The following is an 11,902-nucleotide window of genomic DNA, read 5'->3' on the forward strand; positions in this document are numbered from 1 at the left end:
CCAAATTTTTGTGATCAGTCCATTCCTCAAAAGGTATTTCCCCCTTTCCAAGAACTGACGCCATGTCAGCAATGCCCAACAAACTGCAAAAGCCTCTTTCTCCCAAACAGCCCACCTCCTCTCGGTCTCAGTTAGCACAGGATTGTAAATCCTGTGATTTTTTTTGTAAGAGAACGGCACCCACGACCACGTCACTTGCATCGGCTTGAATGACAAATTGTTGTCCAGGGTCAGGGTGCTTAAGAACTGGTTCAGCTTTAGTTTTTTGAATGCTGCCTGGCACTCTAAATGACCATTGCAATGGCTGACAAGGTCAGGGTTTCCCCCCTCCTTTTCCTGTTTTGAGTAAATCAGTGATTGGCATGGCTATCTTTGTGAAAGAGGGAATAAATTGATGATAAAGTTGGCAAACCCTAGAAAACTTTGAAGCTGCTTGCGGGTACATGGGGGTTACCATTCTAGTTCTACTTTTACTTTGGCGGGGTCTATCTCTATCCCTCATTTGAAATCTGATACCCCAGATAATCAAGGCGTCTAGTAAAATTAATACTTTGACAGCTTTGCATACATTTTGGCTTTTAACAGTCTCTTTAACATGTCGCAGACCAATTTGATATGTTCATCCATGGTTTTGATGTAAATAAAGATGTCATGAAGATAAACCAAATCCCCCCTGTATAAATGATCATGGAGCACTTGATTTATCAATTACATAAACACAGCAGAGGCCCCTTGTAGTCCAAAAGGCATCACTTTAAATTGGAAGCTTCCCAAGGGGCAATTAAAGGCTGTTTTCCACTCATCCCCCTCCCTAATCCAGATCCGGTAATAAATCCTCTCTTAAATCCAGCTTGGTAAAGATTTTTCCTTTAGCCAGGTGGGCTAACATGTCCTTCATCAGGGGGAGAGGGTACATATTTTCCATGCTGACCGCGTTCAGAGATTTAAAATCCATGCATAATCTAAGAGATCCATCTTTCTTTTCCTTGAAGAGCATGGGAGCAGCCATGGGTGACTTGGCAGGCTGAATGAAACCCCGAGCTAAGTTTTTATCAATGTACTCTCTCAGTTCTTTGATCTCTCTGTGTGTCATAGAGTGCATTTTTTGTTTTGGGAGCTTGGCAACAGGCAGAATTTCAATAGCACAATCCATAGCCCGATGTGCGGGGAGGATGTCACATTCCTTCTCAATAAACGCTTCCGCCAAATCACGGTATTCAGTGGGGACCAGTTGAATCCCCGACAGTTTTTTGGCTACAGTCTTTAGGATTTTGCGGGGCTTCCCTCGAATCTCGCTGATGGCCAGTGTCTTTGTTTTATTGTCAATGGCAGGTGGGAAAGGTCCTGTCCCCAGTCTTAATTTGTGCATTCCCTCCTCCCACCAAATGTGAGGATGCTATTTATCCAACTATGCTAGCCCCAAAATTACTGCTTTGGTCATCTTCAGATCCACAAAATGGAGGATTTCCCAATGCCGACCCATTTTCAAATGCACAGGTTCGGTTAGGTGCGTGGGAGGGGCACCTCCAATGAGGGATGTCAGCCTGCTCAAACCTCATGGGTAGGGGCAATAGTTTGGCTCAGATGCCCTGTTTGAGTACAGTGGGTAAGTTAATTAAGCACTAAGTGCACCCCGAGTCTATTAGGACGTTCAAATTCATGTGAGCCCATTTTGGGCACTACCAGCCTGGTGGGAATGGCAAAAGAGGGAATGGGCTGACTCACCATGGGGTCCTCGCCTTTCTCGTCACTGCCATACGCTGCCGGAATCTGCTGTGGCTCAGATTGGGGTTTGGCTTCGAGCTCAACAGGAGGGGAGGCTTTGACACCCAGGTCCTGATGTGCCGAATTTGTTTTTTCTCTTCCCCCTCTGGGAGCTCTTCAGTTTCGTGGGTTGACATGCTCCTGGGTTGAAGGTGAGGAGCTGGGCACTCCACAGCATGGTGATCCATCTGACCGCACTGGTAGCACTTGATTGGAGCCCTGGCCGGTGCTTGGGAGACACTGGTGGTTGCAGAGGCTTGGGGACGTCACCCATAGACGTTTTTCTTGGGCATGGCGGCTTGGATTCGATGGGGCTTGACTTTCGGGGACGGTCCAGCTCGATATCTAGCACCAGCACCATGCGGTACCACTCACACAATAGGTTAGGAAAACCTCGAATTATGCAGGCTTGAAGCAAGTTGCTATCTAGCCTGTTTGAGGCCCAGAACAGCCTCCGGAGCTCCGCTAAAGCATCCCCTGGTGTCCTTTCCAGGTGGCAGAGGCCTGGAAAAGGCCTCCAACACCCAGAAATGACACTGGGGGACTCTTTCACAGGCTCCGAAGGCCCGATCTGGGCCTCGGAGGCCTTTTCTGGGCTGCCGCCGCCCAGAAAGAATGCCAGGGGATGCTTCAGTGGGGCTTCTCCAGGCCTCCAAGGCCCAAAATGGAGGCTATGGACGGCGGCCACATGCTTCCGGAGGTCTGTTCTGGGCCTCAGAGGCCTCCCTCTGCTCTTGCTGGGATCAGAGAAAGAAACAGAGAGTCTGGAGAGGACACAGATCTACAAGGTAAGTGACCCAGCGTAGCAGGATGGGGGGAGCAATTGTGGGCCCCCAGGGGAGGGAGCATGAGGTATTTCTGTGGTTTTGGGGAGGCCTTGGGTGGTGTGAAGATGGCCTGTTCCATGACTAGGCCCATGACCTTCCCCACCCTGAAATACCTCATGTTCACTTAATGAGCAGTGCATTCACCCATGCATTAAATTAGTGAATACGTGGGCAAAAGCTGGGAGTGAATTGTGTTCAAGGTATGATATTCACTCCTGCAAATCCTCAAGTTGCGAATGGAATGGGCAGGCTCCATTACATTTGTAACTGAAGGACTACCTGCAGTCACAAAAAGTTTCCCTTTAGCAAAAAAGGGTGGTCAACTAAACACTTCTGTTATAATCAGGAAGCTTGCACCAGAATAGAGATGAAATCATTGATAGAAATGTTCAAGTATGCCTTATACTTGGAGAATAAGTGAGGTGAGGCTTGCTTCTTTTATTATAATTAGTAGGCTCACAAAAACAATACAAGACACCTTGTTCCTTGGGGTTAATGAAAATTAAAGCATTTAATCTCTAGTTGCAAGAAACAAACAGATTTTAAATGCAATATTCCAATGAAGTAAATGGAAAAGCCTACAAAGTATTTTCATTTGTTTTACGCAAGACTCTAGAAGGATGTTACTTCTAGATATATATGTATTGTGCTAATTTCTATTAGTATGAATAAGTGCTAATAATGAAACGTACTCTGGGAAACCAACTTTACTTCAAGACAGAACCCAGCAACAAAAACATAATGGACAAGAATGCAGTGAGGAATGGCTTAAGGTATACTTGATAAACATTTTACTTTAGGATTGAAACAAAACCATTAAAGAAGCAACTGAATTTGTTTCAACATATAATACATAATTATACAATTCATTTAGCTGAGATAAGTTATTTTAAGTACTTCATTTATATAAACAGAAAAAGCAGTAGAAAGTGTGCAAACAATGATGCTCCAAAACAATAAATTTTGACCGGCTATGATAAAGTAACAAACTTGTACTTTTGTAACAGCTACTGATTAAAAAAACAGACTCTGTCCCAGTCAAGTGACATGGTCTGCGAGTCAAACAGAAGAATACAAACTAGACTGGCCTTAGTCTCTTTAAAAAAACACACCCATAAATCTAGAAAGGGTTTTGTAAAGATATATTTTGTATAGAAGAGTAGAAAGAGTATTTCAAAAGGCACTTTTGAATTTCAGACAAGTAAGGTATGATTTCATAGAAAGTTAAACATTGAAGTAGTACAACTAAGACTACTTTCTTAAGGTGGTTCTTTATAATGATAAAAAAAGGATTCAGCTCAAAACGGAAACTCGACATCTAGTATTTTTTAAGCATACGTTAGAAAGATTCAGGTGTAAAAAAATGGCATTTTTTTTGCAATTTCACATTGTCAGTGAGCCACTGATTTTGTGAATGAAGCTGTTTAAAGGGCTTAATGTTTTTCTTTTAAAAAAATAATTTTTGAACACAGTTACATGAAAAAGAATCTGTAGAGTTTTAATTCATTTATATAAAATATCAGATATTGGTATAAATCATGAGCATCTCCTTTGGAAAATTTCTCACCTACTTGCCACAGTTACCAAAGATCACAAATATTTATGTCAGTGCAAATCTATACTTCCCCTACTACAGAAAACCATTCACCCTTAAATACAAAACATTTTGATTCTGAAATGACAAGTTAATTTGGTTACATCCATCCACCCTGCCAAATTATTATAGTATTCGTTATTGGAGGGGGGGGAGGAATTAAAGCTGCTTGTGCAAGTATCATTACAAACAGTCCTTCTTATAGAAACGTTGCTTGATTCTCCCTGGATATAGAAGATCCTGGGCGGAACCATGGATATCTGTGCGTGGTTCGATTACTGATCTTCGAGCCAAGAAGGAGCATCCACTCCAGGTATTTTCAATTTGATATGGAATAGTTTAAGGGTCTGTTCAAGCTGTTTCTGATTTCCTGAAAAATAGGCTGCAATGGCATTGTGGAACAGAACTAGCTGATTGTGCAGCACCTTCACCTGTGGAGAAAGATCAAATTAAAAATGAATATATATTTATGGGTTGTTGTTGTTTTTACAAATTATCTTTCTCTATAGTGCAGTGTTTCTCAACCTTGACAATTTTAAGGTATGTGGACTTCAACTCCCAGAATTCCACAGCCAGCATTGCTGGCTGTGGAATTCTGGGAGTTGAAGTCCACATGCCTTAAAATTGTCAAGGTTGAGAAACACTGCTATAGTGAAACAATCAGATTGAAAACCAAAAAATGGTTTCATCAACAGAAGCAAATATCAACTACCATTAATACCAAAGCCAAATTAAATGAAGAGGCTGTGTATGATAAATATAACCTTACCTGCATAGATGCCCTTAACTGACTATACTCACATGACCTGTTAAGCATAGTTTGGCTTGACAGATGAGCAGAACCCTGCCACAGGCTTTTCCTGTGAGTGGGTGCACCAAATGAACTAGGAATGACATAAATCATAGCTAATTTGGAGGGCTGTGTGTGCAATCTTGCTCATTTGTAGTCATCCATGTTACATCTTATCACCACACACAAATACGCCCATTGTTTTGTTTGCTCTAAGAGTTAGGGTTGTTCATCAACATGTCAAAAAGATTGTTTAGGTAGGTGATTATTTTATCCAATAGATACACTGATCATGTGTCTGTTTTTATCAGTTGCATCTGTTTGTCTATTTTGTTTTCTGATAAGGATATTAGTATATTTTATTACTGCATTTGTTAGCAACCATCAATCAATTAAGGAAAATATTGGCGTAAGCTTATCAGTTGGATAGAGATATGTAAGGATAATTTGTAAATACTGAAATTGTACCGATTACTTCAACACATCCAATTATCATTTGATCAAGTTTTAATTCAGCCAAAGAAAATAAAGACAAAAGTATGTATAGTGGGAACAAAGTAGACCTATAATCTATACATAAAGTAGTGTCTATAATAGTGAGAGCCACTATAATATGTACAGATAGTCTTCGACTTACAACAATTAATTTAGAGACTGTTTGAAGTTACAATGGGATTGAAAAAAGTGACTTATGATCGTTTTTCACTTATGACCGTTGCAGCATCCCTGTGGTCACATGATCAAAATTCAGATGCTTGGGAATTGACTCATATTTATGATGGTTACAGTGTCCTGGAGTCTCATGGTCACCTTCAGTGATCTTCTGACAAGCGAAGTAAATGGGGAATCCAGATTCATTTAACAACTGTGTTACTAACTTAACAACTTCACCGATGTACTTAACAACTATGGCAAGAAAAGTTGTAAAATGGGGCAAAACTGACTTAATGAATGTTTCACTTAACAACAAAAATGTTGGGCTCAATTGTGGTTGTAAGTTGAGGATTACGGTACCTATAATTCAAATATCTGAGCAACACTAAGGAAATCTAGACTTAAAACCCCACTTGGTCATGAAGCTTCCTAGTTAGGCTCTTGGCTATTCACTGGCTAAGCTCATATGTTGTCTTAAGTCATTATGTGGATTATTTTTTTTGATGGTGCAGCTTTTTACTAATACATGTTGTAATATTTGATAACAAACAAGCTAGATTCTCCTGTGTTTTATTAACCAGATTTATTGAAAGGACAAAAAGGATGATAGGTTACAAAAATCTTTGTAAAATGAGTATATTTACTTTACTATCCTAATTATCTTTAAATTGATTGATACTCTTGATAGTTTCCTTTTGAAGGAATAGGGAACTGTCTGCCTGCTTTTGTGATGTAGAAGAAATGTACTCAACTTTTTATATTTTGCAGATGTACTAATGTTTTCCTAACCACAACCTCTTTCTTCAGCTCTGAAAAGTGCATTGCAAGATCATCAATGGGCACTGACACATTACCATTAGGCCCAATTTACTAAAATAAATTATGTATTTATTTATGCAATTCATATGGCTGCTCATTTTAACAAGTGACAAGAGAGCAAAGTTAAAATCCAAACAATTATATACATTTCAAAAGTTAAAATATAAAGCAGTTGATCAAGATCAGCCCAAATAACTAGCATAACCAAGAAGTGGGTCCCAGAACCAGGTCTTCAGGGCCATACAAAAATTCTGCATGGTCAGGGGCCATCCTGATCTTCAGAAGGAGGTGTTCCATACGGTGAGTGCTACAGTAGAAAAGGCACATCTAGGCCCTGCCAACTGACATTCTTTGGCCAATGGGATCCCAAGCATACTTATCTTGCCTGATTGGATTGAATAGTAGAAATAATTGGGAAGAAATGGCCCCTCAAGTAACAAGACAAGACCATAAGCCTAAGAAACCCCACTGCCAACCCAACACAGAGTCAAAGAGCTCAAGCAGGGAGAATACTATGCAACAGGAGGGTAGATACAATAGCAACAGTCCTATTAATCCCTACTTAACAAATAGGATCTTGCATCCAGCAATTTAAGAGGTGCGGTGACTCAGTGGCTTAAAAGCTGCTGGAGAAGGTCTATACTCTAGCAGTTCGAGCCCTACCCTTGCATGAGGGAGTGAGCTCCCGTCATTTGCCTCAACTCCTGCCAACCTAGCAGTTTGAAAGCATGTAAATGCAAATAGATAAATAGATCCCACTTCAGTGAGACGGCAATAGCACTCCATGTTTCATTGCATACTCTGCACTGCTGTGTGATGCCACATGACTGCAGAAACATCTTTAGGCAAAGCTGGTTTAATGGCTTAGAAATGGAGATGAGCACTGCCCCCTAAAGTTGGCTACTAAAGTTGGCTACTACTAACGGAATACAATCCGCAGGGACTCCTTTACCTTTGCTATTTTACCCAGCAACTTGTATATGTGTTGACAGTGTTTCTGGGTGCCTCCCAAGTATTTCAGATGATCACTTCCACCTTACCACCCCTACCATGTGGTCTTGGCTGATGTTGCATCTGAAACCCAGCTGGGCACATATTAGAAAGGGGACTGCCCCACTTGGGCACGGCCAGGTTTCAGTAATACATGGCAGGTCAGTCTTCTCATCCACAATCAAGTCATCAAATTATGAGCCTTAATTCAGCCTTAACCTATGCCATACTGTCATTTCCAAGCACACATTATTATATTAAAAAAATTAACCACTAAAGACATGATACTGCTCTGCTACATGTGTAGTATTAGATCTGCCCTATTCAGAGATAGACCCTGGATTAGAAGTAATTTACGTTGATCCTCCAGTCATGCATATTTTGGAAATTTTCACATTATCATTATCTAAGTATGCTGGGTCAAAAAATTCTTTCTTTGAAAATAAAATATTGGAAAAAGGAAGCTATAGTAACCCTGAAGAATAAGAGGCAGTAATTGTTATTGTTATATTTTTCGTAGTTGATTAAGCTAAGGAAGAGTATGTGCATCCTCTAATAAATCAGACAGAAAAGAATTTCCCAGAGAAATGCAAGTACCTGCAAATGCTTGATTACAAGTCTCCACCCTGCTAGCATAACTCAAGGGAAATCTTTAGGTCAGCCAATTTAATTCAATCCAGACACATGGCCAACTTCCTCACGAGTAACATTTTTATTGTCTCCAATCTCCCTTTTCAAATCTAAGATCAAATCCCATAGAAAATCCTTTCAATTCTTCAGTTGAACTTTTTTAAAACCCACTCTCAGCACAGCCCTGGCTGTCCTGAGTACTTTGCAGTCTTTGTTTGAAACCTTAAAAACAGTAATTTGAGCCGAGGTTGAAACAAAAATGGTTTTTCTGGACATTCTACTGGAATATTTCAATACTCCCTATTCTGAAGGACAAGCTGGAGATTGTTCTATCACCTATCACTCCAGTCAATTTCATAATGAAGTTAAAATGTTACAATGTAACTATCCATCCTAAAGCTTTCAACATTACAATATTCAAGATTACAANTGTCCAAACTTTTTTCAAAGAGGGCCAGATTGGATGAAGTGAACGTGCTGGAGGGCCGAACATTTTTCCGAACATTCTTTGAACCATTACAATTAAATGCAAATGAATTATTTTATGCCTCTTTCCTCTCCCTCTCTTTCCTCTTTCTCTCTCTCTCTCTTTCCTTTCCCTTTCCTCTCCCCCCTCTCTCTTTCTCTTTCCTCTCCCCCTCTTTCTCTTTCCTCTTTCTCTCTTTCTCTTTCCTCTAATTTTCTCTTTCTTCTTTCTCTTTTCTTTCCTCTTTCCTTCTCTTTCCTCTTTCCTTCCTTTCTCTTTCCTCTTTCTCTTCTCTTTCCTCTTTCTTTCCTCTCTCTTTTCTCAATCTTTTTTCTTTCCTCTTTTTCTCTTTCCTCTCCCCCTCGCTTTCTCTCTCTCTTTCCTTTCTCTTTCCTCTCCTTTCTCTCCCTCTTTCCTCTTTCCTCTCTTTTCTTTCTCTTTCCTCTTTTTCTTCTTTCTTTCCTCTCCCTTTCCTCTCTTCTCTTTCTCTTTCTCTTTCCTTTCTCTTTCTCAATCTTTTTTCTCTTTTTCTCTTTCCTCTCCCTCTTGCTTTCTTTCTCTTTCTTTTCTCTCCCTTTCTCTTTCCTCTTTTTCTTTCTTTCCTCTTTCCTCTTTCTCTTTCTCTCTTTCCTCTCTTTCTCTCTCTCTCTTTCTCTTTCCCTCTCTTTCCTCTCTTCTTTCTCTTTCCTCTTTCTTTCTCTTCCTTTCCTCTTTCCTTTCTTTCCTCTCCTCTTTCTCTTTCCTCTAACTTTCTCTCTTTCCTCTTTCTCCTCTTTTCTTCTTTCTCTTTCCTCTCTCTTTCCTTTCTTTCTTTCCTCTTTCTCTCTTTCTCTTTCCCTCTTTCCTCTCTTTCTCTTTCCTCTTTCCTCTATTTCTCTTCTCTTTCTCTTTCCTCTTTTTCTCTTTTCTCTTTTTCTTTTTTTCCTCTTTCTCTTCTCTTCCTGTCTTTCCTCTAACTTTCTCTCTCTCTTTCCCCTCTTTCTCTTTCCACTTTTTCTCTTTCCCTCTCTCCTCTCTTTATCTTCTCTTTCTTTCCTCTTTCTCTCTCTCCCTCTCCCTCCAGGTTAGGAGAGAGAGAGAGAATGAAAGGCAGATGGCGCTGAACGGGCGGGGAGAGCAGGACGGAAGGTAGAAGCTCCCGGCCGCCCCCCCATCGCTTCTTCAGCCGAACAAGCAGGGAGGGGCAGCAGAACGGGAGGCAGCGGCTCCAGTGGCGGCGGCCCCATTGCGTCCTCAGCCAAACGGGCAGGGAGGGGGAGCAGGACAGGAGGCAGCGGCTCTGGCGGAAGCCACTGCAGCATCGTCGGGGTCCCCATCGCCGCCCCTGGCCCGGCTGCCGCCCCCACCGCATCCTCAGCCACTTCGCCGTCTTAAGAGGAGGGCGCCAAGGCCGGGTGCACCATGGGCGGCCGCGCCGGCAACGGGGAGTGCCGACGAGGGGGGGTCCCGATCGCCGCCAGCCCCGCCGCCCTTGCATCCCAAGATCTCCTTCTCCTGCAGCAACGAGGGCAGCAGCGGCGGCTCCCTGAAAGTGCCCGAGGAAGGTGCCACCGATGGGGCCAAGCGGCGGAGAGCCCTGCGGCAGCCAGGCGAGCTTCATGCCTGACTGCCGTCCGGCCCGGGCTGGGGAGACATGTGGCCGGTTCGGCTTCCCGGGGAGCGATGCTCCCGCTGGCCGCTGCACCAGCCATGACTGCCGCCCAGCACGGGGAGACATGTGGCTGGCTCGGCTGCCCAGGGAGCGGCCCAAGCAGAGTCTCGCGAGGGACACAAAACAAGATCAGCTGCTGCCTATTGGTTTCTGATAGGGAGGGCCGTGGGAGGGCCGCATTTACATAGAGCAGGGAGGGCTGTTCGAGGGCCGGATTAAACCGGAACACGGGCCGCAAATGGCCCGCGGGCCGGACTTTGGACATGTCTGCTCTAAGAGGTATTACAGAAATGTTGCAACACATTACAGTAAGACTAAGTGTGCAAAAAGTGAGGTGTTCATAAATCAAATAAATAAAAATATTTATACTCCATAACTACTTCTTCCACAATTTTTGCTGGTCTGTGTCTGTTACATACTTATAACTACAGACTAAGAAAGCAGATTTATGTGTGAAACATGTGGGATGGCCATACTTAAAAGTAATTTGCAATTACAATAATCAGACAGCAAACCTAGACACCACTATGTTTTACTGACTGAACAGGATTTTAAAATCCAGTTTTATGAATTAGACATATGTATGCAGTTATAATGCATTATGCGATTAAGATACATCCCATAATAGTTCTGGCAATACTTCTACATATGTACAAAACATCAGGAAAAAAAAACAAGTGAAAAGCTCATAGTGACTTTATAGAGTTACATTCCAGGCAGTTAAACAACTGGTGCTTCCACACCATTGGCTAACTAGTGATGAAAGACGAACGGTACTATTAACAATCTAGAAAAACAGGACATAAATAATAGCACAGCAAAAATTTGAATCAATTTAACTTGTTCCAACATTTTTGCCTTTTGCTTCCATCAAATCTGCTGCCAATGAAAATTTCATATTCTATTTAGCTACTTCACATTGTTGATAGCCTCATAAAATCCCTCTTGCATTGTTGTTCTTAGACTGTACTACTTAGTAACTCAATGCATGAGAACATCATACATTTGAATATAACTACAAAAGAAAATCTTCTTTTGTAGCTATGATAAAGTACCATTTAATGGAATATTTTTGCTTAATTCTTTTTTTCCTCATGTTGGTTCTTTTTTATATGCAATCCCTTTTCTTACAAAATTCAAACCTGAATTTTCACAGCATAATTTCATGTTTTAGGACCTCATTTCACAATGGGAAAATGTTTTCTTCTACCAAAGACTTCTATTTTCAACTTGTTCATAGGCAAGATACTTACTGTATCCATTAACATTTCTCATTTAAAATTACAAGAAATTTATAAGTATAAAACTCAATTTGAGAAGTTTAATTCTGGACGTTCAGGACAATGCTGTAACTAATGTATCAACACCCTTTTCCAAACGATAACTATCTTAAAAGGTTAATACATACAATAGTTATGTGCTTTCTGAATACCTGGATTGGTACCCTATCTAGCCTTTTGAGATAAATGCAAGTTCACGGAATCAGCAGTATCTGCTTGCAAATCTACTGGGCCTTCCGAAAGAACGTCTGCCCCCTAAAGGCTCAATTTTCTAATCATAATTCAGAAACAGGTAGCAAAGTGATACCAAAGTGAATAATTTGCTTGCAGAAAATATTAGGTTCCATTCCAACCAGATGAAGAATTAGAAGCAACTTTATACTGATTTTGCTCCTGCTTTTCAACTGAATTGGGGATGTCCTATCCCTTTCCCAGCA

The 11,902-nt window shown here is 41.4% G+C and overlaps 1 protein-coding gene across 4 annotated transcripts in view; it reads right to left on the reverse strand.

The window, feature by feature from the left end:
* Nucleotides 1-3,074: 3,074 nt before the first annotated feature.
* The window catches only part of ARFIP1 (ADP ribosylation factor interacting protein 1), a 45,061-nt gene continuing 36,233 nt past the window's right edge, over nt 3,075-11,902 (reverse strand). For all 4 annotated transcript variants that reach the window (XM_015825694.1, XM_015825677.1, XM_015825686.1 and 1 more), the window contains one exon: nt 3,075-4,616. In XM_015825694.1, coding sequence (XP_015681180.1) covers nt 4,461-4,616 — 156 coding nt within the window. In that variant the 3' untranslated portion in view covers nt 3,075-4,460. The remainder of the gene's footprint in view (nt 4,617-11,902) is intronic.

The sequence above is a fragment of the Protobothrops mucrosquamatus genome, unplaced genomic scaffold (genome assembly GCF_001527695.2).
Source record: "Protobothrops mucrosquamatus isolate PMUCROS unplaced genomic scaffold, P.Mucros_1.0 scaffold_201, whole genome shotgun sequence".
Classification (NCBI taxonomy): Eukaryota; Metazoa; Chordata; class Lepidosauria; order Squamata; family Viperidae; genus Protobothrops; species Protobothrops mucrosquamatus.